Source organism: Rosa chinensis, chromosome 4 (genome assembly GCF_002994745.2).
Source record: "Rosa chinensis cultivar Old Blush chromosome 4, RchiOBHm-V2, whole genome shotgun sequence".
Classification (NCBI taxonomy): domain Eukaryota; kingdom Viridiplantae; phylum Streptophyta; class Magnoliopsida; order Rosales; family Rosaceae; genus Rosa; species Rosa chinensis.
Genome location: NC_037091.1, coordinates 18,423,729 through 18,439,219, shown reverse-complemented (window position 1 = coordinate 18,439,219; position 15,491 = coordinate 18,423,729). Strand labels below are relative to the sequence as shown.

The 15,491-nt window shown below is 33.2% G+C and overlaps 1 protein-coding gene across 2 annotated transcripts; it reads right to left on the bottom strand.

Moving 5' to 3' along the window:
- Window positions 1-474: 474 nt before the first annotated feature.
- LOC112200808 (putative cyclic nucleotide-gated ion channel 13) lies at window positions 475-14,940 on the bottom strand. Of its 2 annotated transcripts, XM_024341817.2 has the most exons (8): window positions 14,803-14,940; window positions 14,572-14,668; window positions 8,092-8,557; window positions 7,500-7,694; window positions 3,262-3,557; window positions 2,948-3,062; window positions 1,417-1,713; window positions 475-1,223 (listed from the first exon to the last, which is right to left on the bottom strand). In XM_024341817.2, the coding sequence occupies exons 2-8, from the start codon at window positions 14,607-14,609 to the stop codon at window positions 705-707; spliced, it is 1,926 nt and encodes a 641-aa protein (XP_024197585.1). In that variant the 5' UTR covers window positions 14,610-14,668; window positions 14,803-14,940; the 3' UTR covers window positions 475-704. The 2 variants fall into 2 exon arrangements, with proteins under 2 accessions (XP_024197585.1, XP_040375074.1); XM_040519140.1 differs by lacking the exon at window positions 7,500-7,694.
- Between the last annotated feature and the right edge of the window lie 551 nt (window positions 14,941-15,491).

Sequence of the window (15,491 nt, the reverse complement as noted above, 5' to 3'; positions counted from 1 at the left end):
ACCAACGTTGTTACTAACTGCGTATGTCCATGCGATGCCTTACGTGATGAAGAGTGTCATTCCGAGCGGTTTCCCCTCTTCAATAATGTAGTTGTCTTCTATGTAAATGATTGATCTTAATCTTATCCTTATGAGTAGCGTGCAAACTGCTATTCATTATAGAAAACATACAATTATAGCGGCATGTAAGATTGTAAGCTACTTAGTTGATTAATACTTGTATAAAGTTATTAGCATCCACAAACTAAGTGCACAGGTGCTAACAACAATGAGGTCTACGCAGAGTAGCGTGCAACCTTTTCATGAAGAACCTTAGGGTTCCAAGAAGTTACATTGGATTTTTCCAGTGAAACTATATATGATGATAACTAGGATTAGCCAAAGTAAAACAAAATTGTCAAACAAGATTTTCCCTGATTTCTTATATGCACAAGCTAATTTTGATGCGGCTCTCAACTAGAACCTCGACAAAAATGAATCGAAAACTATTTATTTGCGGAATAGCGATGGTGAACGAGCAACTCCTTTTATGTAGAAATTGTACAATAATAATTGACATATTGAATGAAGAGGCACTAGAGTCATTAAGCAAGGTTTCCTTTGGAAGCCTTTATTAAACAAGAGAGCTAATTAATCAATAACGAAAAAAGTTTTTGTGCTTTAAACCAAACATATATATAGTAGTGCAGTTGGTTACTTCGCAATCAGTGCCCTACTGTAAATTTGTCCCAGCCATTTGAGTGCCTAGCTCTTGCTAGATGGCTGCGCCAAGCTGCTTGTATAGAAGAAGTTGCTGAATTCTCCCATTGCTTGAGCTCTACCTGAGGTAGCTCCCTAGTAAAATGCCACCAATACTTTGATACAATGCTTTTTAGGTCGCTAGCCCTAAGAGCAAATGCTTCGACCCTTTCTTGGGACATAACAGTTCTAGTTGAGATGGGTAAGTCAGAATAAGAGGGACATTTGAATGCCCACTTCAAAAGCTCTTCTCCATAATAATCACCTCGTTTTAACCATTTATTGCTTGAAGAACCACAACTTGTTTCTGCACCAACATTATTACTAACTGTGTAAGTCCATGCGATGCCGTGCGTGATGAAGAGTGTCATCCCGAGTGGTTTCCCCTCTTGAATGATGTAGCTGTCTTCCATGTAAATGACTGGCTTTAGATGCTCACAAATCACTTTCAACATTTTCTCATTCAAATTCTCAAGCATTGGCACCTAATTACGTAGATCAGTAATTAGTTATGGCCTGAACATCTCTATTTATGTTGGGATATATGAATGCAAGAGAACTTACACACACACACACGATATTAATGAACTTGATTCTAGTAAGCAGTAAGTCCTAATGTTGAAGAGTTTGGAATCCATATATATTTGACTGAGATAAAAGAAGAAAAAAAGTGCTTACTTTCTTTAGTGAAGCCAAACAAAGAAGGCGCATGACGCTTTTTTTGTACTTTATGGGAAGAATAGAAATGATATTCTGCACATCAATATCTTTGTTTTCTTCAAGTTTGTGTATGTTTTCAAGAATCACAGTCTTGAGAGCTTTTTCCTTTAGGTTCGTGGTCTGCAAATCCTTAGAGCTCTTTGTCACTGTCTTCAACTTTGAGAGATCATTTTTAGATAACCACAAATCTATATCTGGTTTCATCAAATGCTTCTTTTCCTTCAGTTTAAGCTGATGTGATCGCTCTTGTGATTCCTGCATATATGTTTGTTCCATAACAAAAATGTTCATGGTTGATGAGTTCATTATTTATATATAAATCATATTATCAATCAGGTGTGATGTGTATATGTGTGTGCATGCATTCATACGTACATAAGTATTTGCAAATACCAAAATTATGTTTAGTTAGCAGGACTAGATTATAGAAGCCTAGCTTGAACAGTATATTCATATGTATGAAAATGTATAACAATACTAAATATCTGTATACAAACTATATATGCCTGCGAAATCTATACTTTAATATTATTTTTGAAGTTCTCTTTAGTTGTTTGAAAATTAAAATGGATATAAGTGGCATCTCATATGGATTAGCACATTGAAAAATAGTACTCTTAATTTGTCAAACAATTAATATCAATTTTCATGGAAGAAGCATCCCTGATTAGTTTATTCATCAGTTTGCCTTTTCAAAATTTAGATCCTTACATAGTTGAGTGTAAGTTGTTTACTTCTGTGCTTGGTAAGTAGGTAGTGTGTTCTTAATCATATATAAAAACTTGATCCATACTGAAGATCAAAAGATAAACACACACACACACATAGAGACCAGTTGATCCTTATTTTAAGAATTTGAGGATTTTTAATTGTTGATTATTTAGATTCCTATGTAAGAATTGTATCTACAAAAAATAAATCAAATTCATAATCATTCGGTCATTCAAAATTGTATAAACAAATGTAGTCTGTTAGATAAAATTAAAACGAACATTGTCTTAATGAAATGGTTAAATATTTTCTGATTTGGCTGATTTTTTAGATAGAGATAACCTCCTTAAACTTGAAATGTGAGGATATTTTTATTTTTAACATGTAGTTTAATAATCTAAATTATTCATACTTTAGTTACATACACACATATGAATCTTACAAAAAATTAGTCAAATCGAAAAACGTTTAACTATTTGATACTATTTAATTTTATCTATCGGACTACATTTCTTTACACAATTTTGAATGACCAAGTGATTATAGATTTAGTTGTTTTTTTTTTTTTTGTAAACACAATTGTTGTATAGGAATTTAAAGATTAACGGTTGAAATCATTCAACTAGGTCATGTACTAGTGTAAGATAGTAAAAATCCTCAAATTCTTAAACTAAGGAAGTTCTCTCTAGAACTGATATATGCACACACATATAAGGACATACTTATAGCTTGAAGACATAATTTTATATAAAGCTAGGCTAATTAATCTTGCACCAACCTGCACTCTTGCATTAAGATATACTAAAAATAGCACCATGCCACATATAGATATCGCCATCGAAAAGATGATCTCCCAGATTTGCATGCTGGTAAGCAGGTTTGAACCAAAAGAACTGTAAAAAATATGAAATGTATGGTTCATTATATCATTAGATGCATTCGAGGTGGATGTATGCAATAAAAAGGAAAGACAAACCATAGGCATAAAACAAAGAAATGACAGGTCCTTAAGACGTTATTTGTATATAAATCAAAAGATAAAATAAATCACATATAAATCACCACAGAGTTTCTATAACTATAAATTCTGACCTTAAATTTCGAAGCGCCCACCAAAAAGATAGTGACATTCTTCGTGAAAGACTTGATGAATTTGTCACATTAGAATGAAGAGCATAAAAATATATACCAAAGTCAAAGACTTTTGAATTTTCATCTTTTGTAGGGCACAATTCTTGCAATAGCGAGCTGTTAAATGACGATCTAGCCTTAGTACATTCAAATTGATCCCAATATTCAATTTTAATTCCTCGAATAATTTTAGAATTTGTCTTCCAACAATCTATTTGTCTTTGTACAGCAAGACGATACCACAAGGCTCCAAATAGCTGAATGAACAACAAGGAAGTTCAGTAATAAGCAAGTTTTTGTATACAATACTACACAATATATATATATATATATATATATAAATATGGAGTGAAATCCACACTCCCTATTTTATAATCTATACTCTATGTTTCCGTTTTCTGATAACTTAAATTTTGTTTTAGTGACTTAAATGGGAGCAAATCAATAGCCACCTAAATTATAGTTAAAATTATACTATGATTTTAGACCATTAGATCAGATAACAATGAAGGGATGAGATATGTTATTTATTTTTTGAATAATCTATACCATTATATATCTCACCAAATAACTATCCATTAATTTCTTTCCCATTCTCTGTCAATTATTCATTTATTACATACAGCCTAACTCAATAATTACAGGCAATCCATCTCCTCAAAATATTTTATTTTCTTCTTTTGTTTCCTTCTCTAAATTAATCTGTTGCAGGAAAATAATTAATTAGGAAAAAAAATTTCATTATGATAGACCTGCAACCTGAGTACAAAAGGAGTAAAATCAACAAACTAAGAAATTTTTTTTCTTCTTATAAGCTAAATAAAGCTTCATCTATGTTATTGTTGGATCATAATTCATATATGTGTGTGTGCGTGCGCGCACGCCCTAAAACATGAAAATTACTTTTTCTAAAGTCCAATTTAATGTTGACTAATCTAATTCCATGTTTTGTAGAAAATCTTGATAGTCGAATAAAAAAGTGAAATTTCGGCTAATTTTTCATGCACTGCCACTTTTGGCAAATTTACGATTACATCCATTCACTATCATTTTATCTTAACCAAATTTCAAACATTGTGGTTCCCATTCAACCATGCCTTTCTTTTATCTTTCTCATACTATCTCTACTCTCTATTACCCAAAAGTCTACCATCATCATCACTTCAAAATCTATCATGTTTTAGGTTTAATCACCATCTCTCACTTATCATTACCTACTTTAATAACCAACACCAACACGTACTCCCATACTCTTTGTCCTTGATTTTGGGATCTAGTACCATTCTCATACTCCACCTCCATGCTTCTTACAAGGTTATGACTGTTTTTTTTTTCTTCTAATCACCATTTCACACCTCTTGCTCCATCTATTTAAGCACCTCTTCTCATAAGAAACAGAGGCATCACCCACACTTGGTCATTACATCTTTTTATCTCTCTATTCTCTACATAACACACTAACATCTCCTCCACAAAACCTCTGTCCACCACTCCATTTTCCAACTACATCCCTACCCATAACATCTTATATATACCAAGCATCATTATCATCTCAAATCTTGAAGAAAGAGTTCAAGGAATAAGCTAAAACACAAGAGCGACCACATCATCTTCATGACAAAATTTCCATGATCAACCACTTCATCATCCTTCACTTGTCATCATTCCTAGTCGTTTCTAAACTCTATTATTAGATAGCTTATTGTGTTCCATTATGTTAATGCTAGTCTATGTAGATATGTGTGAGTAGTCTATTGTTGGGGCTAAGGTTGAAAGCCAAACTTGTAATGAATTGATGTTTGAGTTTTATTTGATGCAATTTCCATAATTATCTTCACATGCTAAATCAAGAAATGAATGATTGTATTTGAATCTAGCTAATTTGAAAACTTTGCATATCATTACATGAACAATGTTTAGAGAATAGCAAGCTTTAGACATTAAAAATATGTTAGCACTATATATGTGTATATGTGAGAATAATGAGTTAAAATCACCTAGATCTCAGATTGGTTTGCTTGCTTGATTATCTAAACTCAAACCATTATACATCTAGGAGCAAGGAATTGATACTTATCCAGTAATATAACTTGTTCTTGGGTTAATTTCGCACTTATCCAGTGGAAATTGATAAAACTAAAGGAGTTTAAGCCTTAGTAGTCTTATACAGATGCTAAGAGGGTAATTGGATACTTGGGATTGCATTACTTTTAGTTTGAACATCAATGTCTGCAAGGGAGGCTATGGTGAACAACCTAGAGCTTTAACTTCCATCAATTTTCTCACGTCTAGTTTAACATAGCTTAATTTACATTTCAAGTTTCATTTTGTGTTAATTTGATTTGAAATCAATTCCAAGGCCAAAAATCAAATCACTACACCATTTTGCATATATTCATCATGAACTTTGGTTCACTTGTGAGGCCCTATTTATGACTTGTACATTTGCATATTCATCTAGCATCCTCTAGGTTTTTCCTAGCTAGAGTGAGATTTTTCAATTCCTTGGGTACGATATTCCTTACTCATAATCCCTACACTATAACTTGCCCCTTATACTTGGGGGTAGTTATTTAGCTAACAATTATTATTTTAGTAGAATTAATTATTAGCTATAAAATCATATTTATTGCAAATAAATATTGGTTAAATATATGAACTTGATCTTCAACGGTTCATGGATAAGTTAAAATGAAGTTTTGTTATAAAATGATTTTCGAGTTAGTAAAGTGTGAACTATAGTTGATATTAGTGGCATCCTTGAGTGGATGACTACGTGTGTGTGTGTATGCGCACACAAATACACGTGAATATCTTGGTAGAATTGTGTGTTTTGTTCACTATTGTTGTGAGATGTGATTTTGAGAAAACTAAATGATTTTAGAAAAGAAAGGACGATATTGTTGGCTTGAGTTTTTGAAAGAAGTATGTACAATTGAGGTGATTGTTTTGTGAGTGAAGACTATAGTTTGAAAATGATTTCAATATTGTGACATTGCATTTTGAGTTGTGAGTATGCAATTGTGTATCGAGGGGTGATAACCAAAGTGATGATAATTTGTGTAGTAATACCAAAGTGGTAATAATTTTGTGTGGTGATAGTTGTGTGAATGATTTCAGTTTGTTATTGAGTTAACAACAATTGAGATGGTTGCTGTGATGATTTGTGTTACCTTCAGATGCAAGAGTATGGATTTTTGTGATTATTGCTATTATTTGAATTGATTGATTTTAATGTAATATCCTGAACTAAACTTTATATAGGGATTACTATGATTTGATTGATGTGCTTTTAATGTGATCTCTTGGACTAATTTATATGCAAGGGTTACTATGTTTTGAATTGTGTGATTTAGGTAATCTCTTGAACTAATTTCTATGTAAGGATTACTGGTTACTTAATTTAATTATGAGTGCTTTACATTGTTGTTGAGATTTCAAATGATTTAAAAGGTCACAGTGGTGACGAATGTTCTATATGGAGAGAGATGAAAGGCGATTTATGTGCAATAGTAGTTGCATTTTAAAATGTTTTAAAGTGTACAATGGTGCCAAAAGTTTTGTTAATTGAATGCTGAGTTGTGAATCCTAGAATGTGGGTTTTAGTCATGAGTTGACTTACATAAGAATGATATTGAAGGATGTGAACTTGATGATTGTGGTTGTGATATATGCTTATCTATTGTTTGGTTGAGATGTCTTAAGCATGTGTTTCACTTATGTCGTTTTGAGTTTGCTCATACGAGCTTCATCAACTTACTGAGTTTGTTGTTGCAACCCGGTGCACTATTTGATAGTGTATGGGTTTATCCTGCAGGTTAGGGTGAATGTGGTTGGAGCTTAGAAGTATCTTGCTATTGCAGTTGTAGGTTTAGAAAATTATTACTCTTCCACTGTGTAGTGAGTGTGGTGGGCGTGTTTACTCATTGAATTATTGTTTTAGTTTAATTTGTAAACTTAGTGGAATGTTTAAAGAAAAATTTTTCTGGTATTTTGTATTGATGTGTAAACCATCACGCCTGAAGTATTTGTGTTTGTTTATTAATTGTGCTTGAAAATCGAGGCATGAAAATTATTCTAACAAATTAACATAAGATTACTCTTTTAGATATTTCCCCTATATATATCTGTGTGTGTGTGTGAGTGTTTTTTATTTCAGCTTTTTACAAGTATGATTGACACATGAGATTGAAACTTACATGAGAAGCAAGGACGAAAGGCAGAAAATCCAACAAAGGTTTCAGCCATCTTCCTGCTGCAGTCTTTTTCATAAGACGACACCTTTGTGATCCATAGATAAGAAAGATCCGTAGCACGTATTGAATGGGCACGACAATGAAAATAACATAAATAGGATCCCAGTATGTCCCAAATAAAGAGAGTAAAAGTAGTACCTGTATACATTAGGCAATCAATTAGGTCAACTAACACTTAAGTCTGTTTCTAGTACCTGTAACAAAATATGAAATCTCTAAATTATGGAGAATAAGATCCCCACATTTGGTAAAAGTATTCCATATTTTTTTGAGATGTGGGAGACCAATGTTTTGGAGAATATCACTATATTTTTATGATGTATGTAGATCATTGATCAACAATATTGGGAAGGAGAATGAAATTCAAACTTCTAAATTATAATCCAATGCCTTAATTATTTTCTCTTTTAGTTGAAATTCTTACTAAGACAATTTAAATTACTAAAAAAAAATTGTGGAGTGTGAATTGTAAAATGAGGAGGTCAAATTTCACTTTGCTATTGGAAAAAGTTTTTAATGAAATGACTTCTCTTACCTCTAGAATGGGAAAGGCAACCAATGCACCAGGTAGAATGGATAACAAAACAGAGTATCTTTTGATTACTTGTTTCCAAGGAACTATTGTCTTTTGATCATTTCTTGACTTCCAGCATGCCCAAAGTTTCTTACCCTTACGTTTCTTAAAAACTCCGCACAAGAAAATGATTATGTCAACAGCATAAAATACATCAACGACTATTCGCAAACAAGCATATGTGAGCAGCAATTTCCAGTCGTTATTGAAGCACGTATTGTCTTCCTCAATGACATTGAGATAGCAGAACAAAGGATCAACGAAGACTGCGAATGAACACAGAATAATGAAGAATGTATTCCACTTGTACATTCTCTTAGCTCGTGCTTTGATAATTTCCTGTACTGCTGGCCCTTCTGCACTGGTGCTTCTTTGCCCTCTATTTTCTTTGTCAGACTCCCCCAATAAATTGACTCCATCTAAATTTCTAAATGTGACACAACAAAGATACATGAGAAACAATTCTAGAAATCAAAATAGAAGTTATCTGAAGAAATATGATACAGGGTACAGGAGAGGTGTGCGTATACCAAAACTCAAATTTAAAACATGTATGCACGTTGTATAAAACATTAACAAAAAACTTAGCGTCAATTTGAGATTTATAGCAGTGGTATAAATAAGGACTAGGCAGAGTATTTGAACCGTTATGTGCTTTATATGGATGAAGACTGTTGGGTCATACAAACAGGAGCCCAAGAGGAGAAGGTGAATCAGTAGTGATGGGTTTTGGACAGCATGTGAAAAAGTGGGTTAGTGGGTATATGTGGTGTTTAAGGGATGGGGAAAAAAACATGGGTTATCTGGGTTGTTAATGAAGCATATTCGGTCCACTGATGATGGACATTCACTAGCGGGTCAACCACCATAAAAAAGGGGTGATTCCGGTGGCTTTGGTTTTGCCTCTATATTTTCTATAAATTTCGTAACTGGAGTCTACTCCAAATATGAAAGAGGAAGGAATAATTTACCTCAAAGGGTTTTTAACTCTACCTTTCGAGATAAATTCCTTGTTTCCATTCAGATTTAGACTAGGCTTCACTTATCAAAGTTATGAACAAGATAGAGACAAAACTAACTACACCAGAATCACTCATTTTGGTGGTGGTTGACCTGCTAGCTAGTAAACATCTACAGTCGGTGGTCTAAATAATTTTCAGGGTTGTTTAAGAATGAGAACATGTAATAGTTAAGGTGAGGGTTGTTGTGAACTAATGAGATTGAAAGAAACTTGGGGAAGACATAATTGGAGGAATGATTTACTAAAATGTTAATCCATAGAGGCCAACAGATGTATTACATTCAAGGTATTAATCATGAATTTGAATATATAATCTTTTTTTAATTTTTTGTATCAAACATATAATTTTTTCATTGATAAACTTAGAACACCACATATATCAATTTTTCAGACTCAACTCATGTATCTAAGGGCTAAGCAACAATCAAACTTGCTAAACACCGCTCATTAAAACCTAGTCGGGCGCTTGTTCAAAGCAAGCCTACAAACAATGATAAACATCTTAGAGAACCTAACTTCTGACTAGATGGTTTACAAAAGCCTAAGCACTCAATTGTGGTGCAATTAGTAAACCATAGTATCAAGTAATTCAATAACACACATTAAATATAAAGAAAAAGGAAAACTAAACAAACTGAAATCTGGAAAGTCATGTGACCAATCCTATTCTAGTTCTCCTAACACATAATGGCCTCGTTGAAGGAGATCAGAAACTGATCACTGGCTTCTTTTGGATCAGAAATGGTTTGTCAATGTTACGCCTCATACCTAGATTTACTGATTTATTGCTCAATTGGGCAGTATACAATAGAAACCTTTACTTTTACTTTCATTTCTAGTATTTAGAGGGAACTCCAAGTTGACTTTTTCTTCAGTTCATTTTTCAAAAAAACTTCCTCCACAAAAAATGCAAAGCATGATAAACCGAGTCCGTAGACATATGGCAAACTAAAATCAAAGTTCATATAAGTAAATTATGGTTTATGGAAGTCGAATTTCTTGATCGATGTTTTTGGAGATTCATATAGGGGCAAAACTGACTTTTTAACACCATTAGTATAAATAGAAAGAGGAAACCTTGGAGGGGTATCTCTCTGTTTTTGGACCATACACCTAGAAAGAGGCACAACCTGATCCCCAGCCTGACCCGAATCGAAACCTAGTGGGTTCTCAGCCGTCCGATTACCCCTAGTCACCACACTAGTTGGAAATTGATCATGACCTCACATTGTGCCTTTCTATGCCCTGGGTTCACAAATCACACCAGGAAACTAGATTCGAATAAATAAATAAGGTACATTTCGGTATGAATTCTGATAATAGTTGAATATTATTATTTTCAATAGGAATGACGGAATAAGTGTTAATTAATAAGTTACAATCTTTGTTAATATTGGGGTTTGTGCTTTATTTGTGATTTATATTTTCCAACGAACAATTCGAATTTGAGCTTCAATATGGTTTGGGATAAATTATTTGAATTAAATTTGGCTGCTGTTTATGGATTATTGGATTATTATTGAAATGTGGATATGATGATAATTGGCTGAGATAGTTTATGTCGTGAAATCAATATTGTTCGATTGATTGTGTTATGTTGTTGGAAACACTCGGAGAGAGAGGATGGACTAGTGGTTTCAATTCGTGGAACCAAAAAAGAGGGGATGTATTGGTCGTCATTGTTGATGATGAGGCACCAAAAGAGAGGGGATATACTGGTGGCCACTATTGATATTAAGGCACCAGAAGAAAGGGGAGGGGATGTACTGGTGGCCACTATTGATCTGAGGCACCAGAAGAAAGGGGATGTATTGGTGGCTATTGATGATGTTGAGGCACCAGGAGAGAGGGAATGGACTGGTGGCCATCAATGTGGCTGAGGCACTAGAAAAGAGAGGATGTGCTGGAATATGAATATAAATATATATATATATATATATATATATATATATATATATATATATAAAGGCTTGCTCACCTAAGGGACATTTTTTAAGGGATTGTGAGGGACAAGTGAATCTGACGGCTGAAAATAAATGCATAGTTTTAAGTTGTTATAATTTCTGCTTTTATATTTAATACATGTGGTTGAGATGTATTTATCCCTTACAGTCCCTTAAACTGTCCCTTAGGTGAGCAAATCTGTAGTCATATATATATATATATGATCGAAAAGTTGAGGGCCCTTCCACTAAAGGATCTTTTTATTTTTTATTTTTCTAGGGATAGAGCATTAGATCAACTTTTTTTTTTATCACATTTCGGCATCTCAACCTTTCAGATTTTAAGTCCTGATGTGTAGATCACTTCTGCAGATTTTCAGCCAAATCGGTGATCGGTAAGGTATCAAACTAGATTAAATCAACGAACGAACTAAATCTGTCAAACTTGAACTGTTCATACTTATAATCTTAAATCGCCATTTTGAATGTCTTAACGATAATCAATCATGAACGGTTGAGATGTGAAAATATGATCTAAAAGTTAGTCTAATGCCTATCCCTATAAAAGACCAAAAAAGGGATCCCTTAGTAGAAGGGCCCTGTAATATATATATATATATATATATATATATATATATATATCAACCGTTCAGTTTTTAGGTCCTAATGTATAGATCACTTCTGCAAATTTTCAGCCAAATTGGTGATCGTTAAGGCATCCAAAACTGCAATTTACACAAACGGACCGAATCTGTCGAACCGGAACCGTTCGTGTTTGTAATGGTAAATTGCAGTGTTTGGATGCCTTAACGATCATCAAATTGGCTGAAAATTTGTAGAAGTGATCTATAAATTAGGACCTAAAAACTGAACGGTTAAGATGTGAAAATATGATCGAAAAGTTGGTATAATGCCTATCCCTATAAAAGACCAAAAAAAGGGATCCCTCACTAGAAGGGCCCTGTATGTGTGTGTGTATATATATATATATATAAACACACACACACACATATATATATGTATGTATGTGTGCGAATTTAATATATATTGAACCAATGCCCACTGCCAAGTGTTATACGGATGACTCAAGGTCATCGAAGGGTTCTATGGGTGTTATTATCCCAGTGGCCGCTTATTGAGAGTTTTCGGTGAACCACCTCTGTTTTGATTCTTTTTTCTTTTCCTCAGCTTTAGTCAATCACGTTGCCGCATAGTCTCATTATCTCATACTCTAAATATATATGACCACTGATGATGATTTGACAATGGAGAAAGAAATTGTTCCAGACTTCCAGCTTCTGAAAAAGAAGGAAAAGAAGAAATTACACCCAGCCTCCAACTTCACCGAATATCAAGAGAAAGAGGGCAGAGAAGGAAAAAGTGAAGCCACTGGAGATTTTAAATTTATTTGGGAGTTGGGACTGTTTGATTATGAACTTGTTTATCTGGAACTTGGAAGATTTGATTATTTGAATCTCGAATTTGTTCTGTTGGAATGTGGATCTTGTTCAGTTGGACTTCAACTGTTAGAATGTGAAAAACTGGAAGTCTGGAACTTGTTTTGTTGTTCATTTGGTTTCATTTTAATGATTTTATCAGTGGAGCTGTTGTTATTTTTTTCTTCCCCCCTAATCAGGTTTTAGGCCCGAAAGCCCGGAAAACCCGGCCCGTAAAAATCGGTCCAGGCCCAACTCGGTCCCAAAAATAAAAAATCATTAATTGAGCCCTACCCGCAAAAAAAAAAAAAACAACCCGGGCCCATCAAATTTTACACGGGCTCGACCCGATCCCGGCTCTATTCAGATGTACGTTGTCTCATCATTTTCTTTATGCACCACATTTTCAACTTCACTAGCCTCACATAACCTTGAGATGCACGTGCTAGTGTTCAATGGCACGGGTTAGTATTAGATGATTTTAATTTATGTTTTTATTTTTTTGTTCTGAATGATATATTTGATACCTCAAAATTTAATGAAGCATATAACATAAACATTCGTTTTATCTAGAGCTGCCGCTTGGTCAGTTCAAATCTGTTATTGTCATTACCAACTTCAAAACCATAACTTTCAGTTTCAAAATTGAGCTATCAATTATCAACTAAAGTTTTCGGTATTCAATAATTTCTACCAACTTTGGTATTTCAACTTTCTGTATTACCAACATTGTAAGAGGTATTTCTTTAGATTATCAATTAGAATTAACAATACTAGATTTGTTTCTTCAATTTTATAAATTTTCGTAAACTCTATGTTCCTCTATTTACCTTTTCAATTTTCTTTGCACGTACTGATGACATATAGCTTCATCCATTTTCAATAAACTAGTTATCAAACGATCTTTTACCAAGTTACCCAATAATATATGACCTATATTTCTAAGTTCATTAAAATATATGTACTATAAATCTAGTATTAATAATCATGTTAGTCCTATTATAACAATATGTATGCTTATAAATATATATATATATATATATATTTCTTAATATACATTTGTGCATATTAAAAATCATAAGATAGATATTTTAATATTTAGGTAGTCGGTAGGTCAAAATTTACCAAACTAAAACTATTTTTTAGTAAACTTTGATTTGGTTTTTTTCAGTTTTGATTACCAAAATTGATGTTTACCAAACTTAAAACATCAGTTGGTACTCGGTCGGTTCGGTAATTACCAAACTAAATGATAGACCTAGTTTTATTTTTACTAGCTTCATACAAGTGCAGTTCACGTCTTGTTATCGAAAAAATAAAGAATATGGAAGTTGCTCTTACTTCTTCTATTTTTTCATATTTATGTATTTTATTTTTTCCATAATAATTCTTAAATAATTTTTATGAGTTTTTATTTTTAATGTAAAAGAGCATATTAAGAAATTCATATTTTGGTGAAACCCTTTGACACCAAAAGAGTCTTTTCATTTATAGCAGTAGACATGTAAATTGACGTCTACCTTCTTTTGGGGGGAAAAAAAAAGGCCTTTTGACACCAAAAGAGCCCTTTCATTTATAGCAGTAGACATATGTAAACTGACGTCTACCTTCTTTTGAAAATAATAATAATAATAATAAAATAAAAAAAGGTAGACATCAGTCTTAGAAAAGGTAAGGATTGATAGTTAATTTAGACTAAATGTGCAAGTACCAAATGTGGAGATATGAATTCATCCCCATCAAATAATTGTAATGATGCAGTTACAAACTCCCTTTTCAAAAAAAATAAAAAATAAAAAGAACTGGAATGATGCATAGATAGAAAACTAATGAATATGCAATATTATTGAAAATCAACTGGGGCGTTATCCCACGATCAACTTTGAGAACTGCGGTATGCCGTTCACCATACTCGAAATTAATTAGAGATCAGATTTTTGACCAATGACCACTAAACAATGTTTTCTAATCATCCGAACAGTAACTAAGAAATTAGAACAAGCTATTAATCAAGACATTCAATGGTTAATTTGATACTAACCGTAAGTCAATTAATACGTTGTCGACTTGGTTGCTCATATCTCAGTATTTTGGATGAAATGATACACAATATCCTTAGAGTTTGAACCGTTACCACCCTGCAATACGGAGATCAAATTAAAGGTTAGAGAACTATGATATACGAATACAGGACTAGACACTGAAGAGTTGTTTCATTTAGGAGAGAAATTCCAATGATTAAACTGCATAAAGGTAATTGATGCTAGCTTACGCGAGCTATTTTTCTGCAGGACCTCAGATAGCAGATGGGGGATTTTTCAAGAGCAGCAGAAACTGAATAAATGAAGCAAATTCTTTTTCAAACAGAAACTGAATTCGACTACGCACTTGCATGCAGTCTGTAATAGCTCACAGCTCCTCGTTTTATATTGTACGAGCAAAACCAGGGGCAAAGTTGGAAGTTCGAAAGTTTCCCCAAGATAAACAGTAAACGGCTGCTCGGAGCAAAACCAGGGGCAAAGTCGGAAGTTCGAAAATTTCCCCAAGATAAACAGTAAACGGCTGCTCGCTTTATTTATTTATTAATAGAGATACCAAGAACGTGAAAGAGAAAGAAAATAAAAAGAATAGTTAACAATGGGTTTAGAATCACACATGCGTCTTCTTGTTGAATTTTCCTAGTATTTTATTTTGTTTCCTAATGCTTAAATTTGAGCCGGACATGAAGTAATCTCAGCCAATTAGTCGACGTACTTTGACTTCAAGATTGGCGATTTCTGCAAGTTCCTATATATTTTCCATTTTACAGAAACACACCAATTGCTATCTGATAGCGATCATGTAGATTAATTGCGATTTGCTTGTGTCAACACACGAGTAGATAATAGCATACTCTGGCTCAAGAATCTATCAAATATGATAAGCTATCTAGTAATCGTTAATTCTTTAGGTACTATATAT

What these genes read in the sequence shown, in the direction of transcription:
- LOC112200808 (XM_024341817.2), bottom strand. Translation starts at nt 14,609, where the DNA reads ATGAGCAACCAAGTCGACAACGTATTAATTGACTTACG. An exon ending in AACGTATTAATTGACTTACG is followed by an intron (nt 8,558 to 14,571) that starts GTTAGTATCAAA and finishes TGTCACATTTAG; the next exon opens with AAATTTAGATGGAGTCAATT. An exon ending in TGGGCGCTTCGAAATTTAAG is followed by an intron (nt 3,063 to 3,261) that starts GTCAGAATTTAT and finishes TATTTTTTACAG; the next exon opens with TTCTTTTGGTTCAAACCTGC.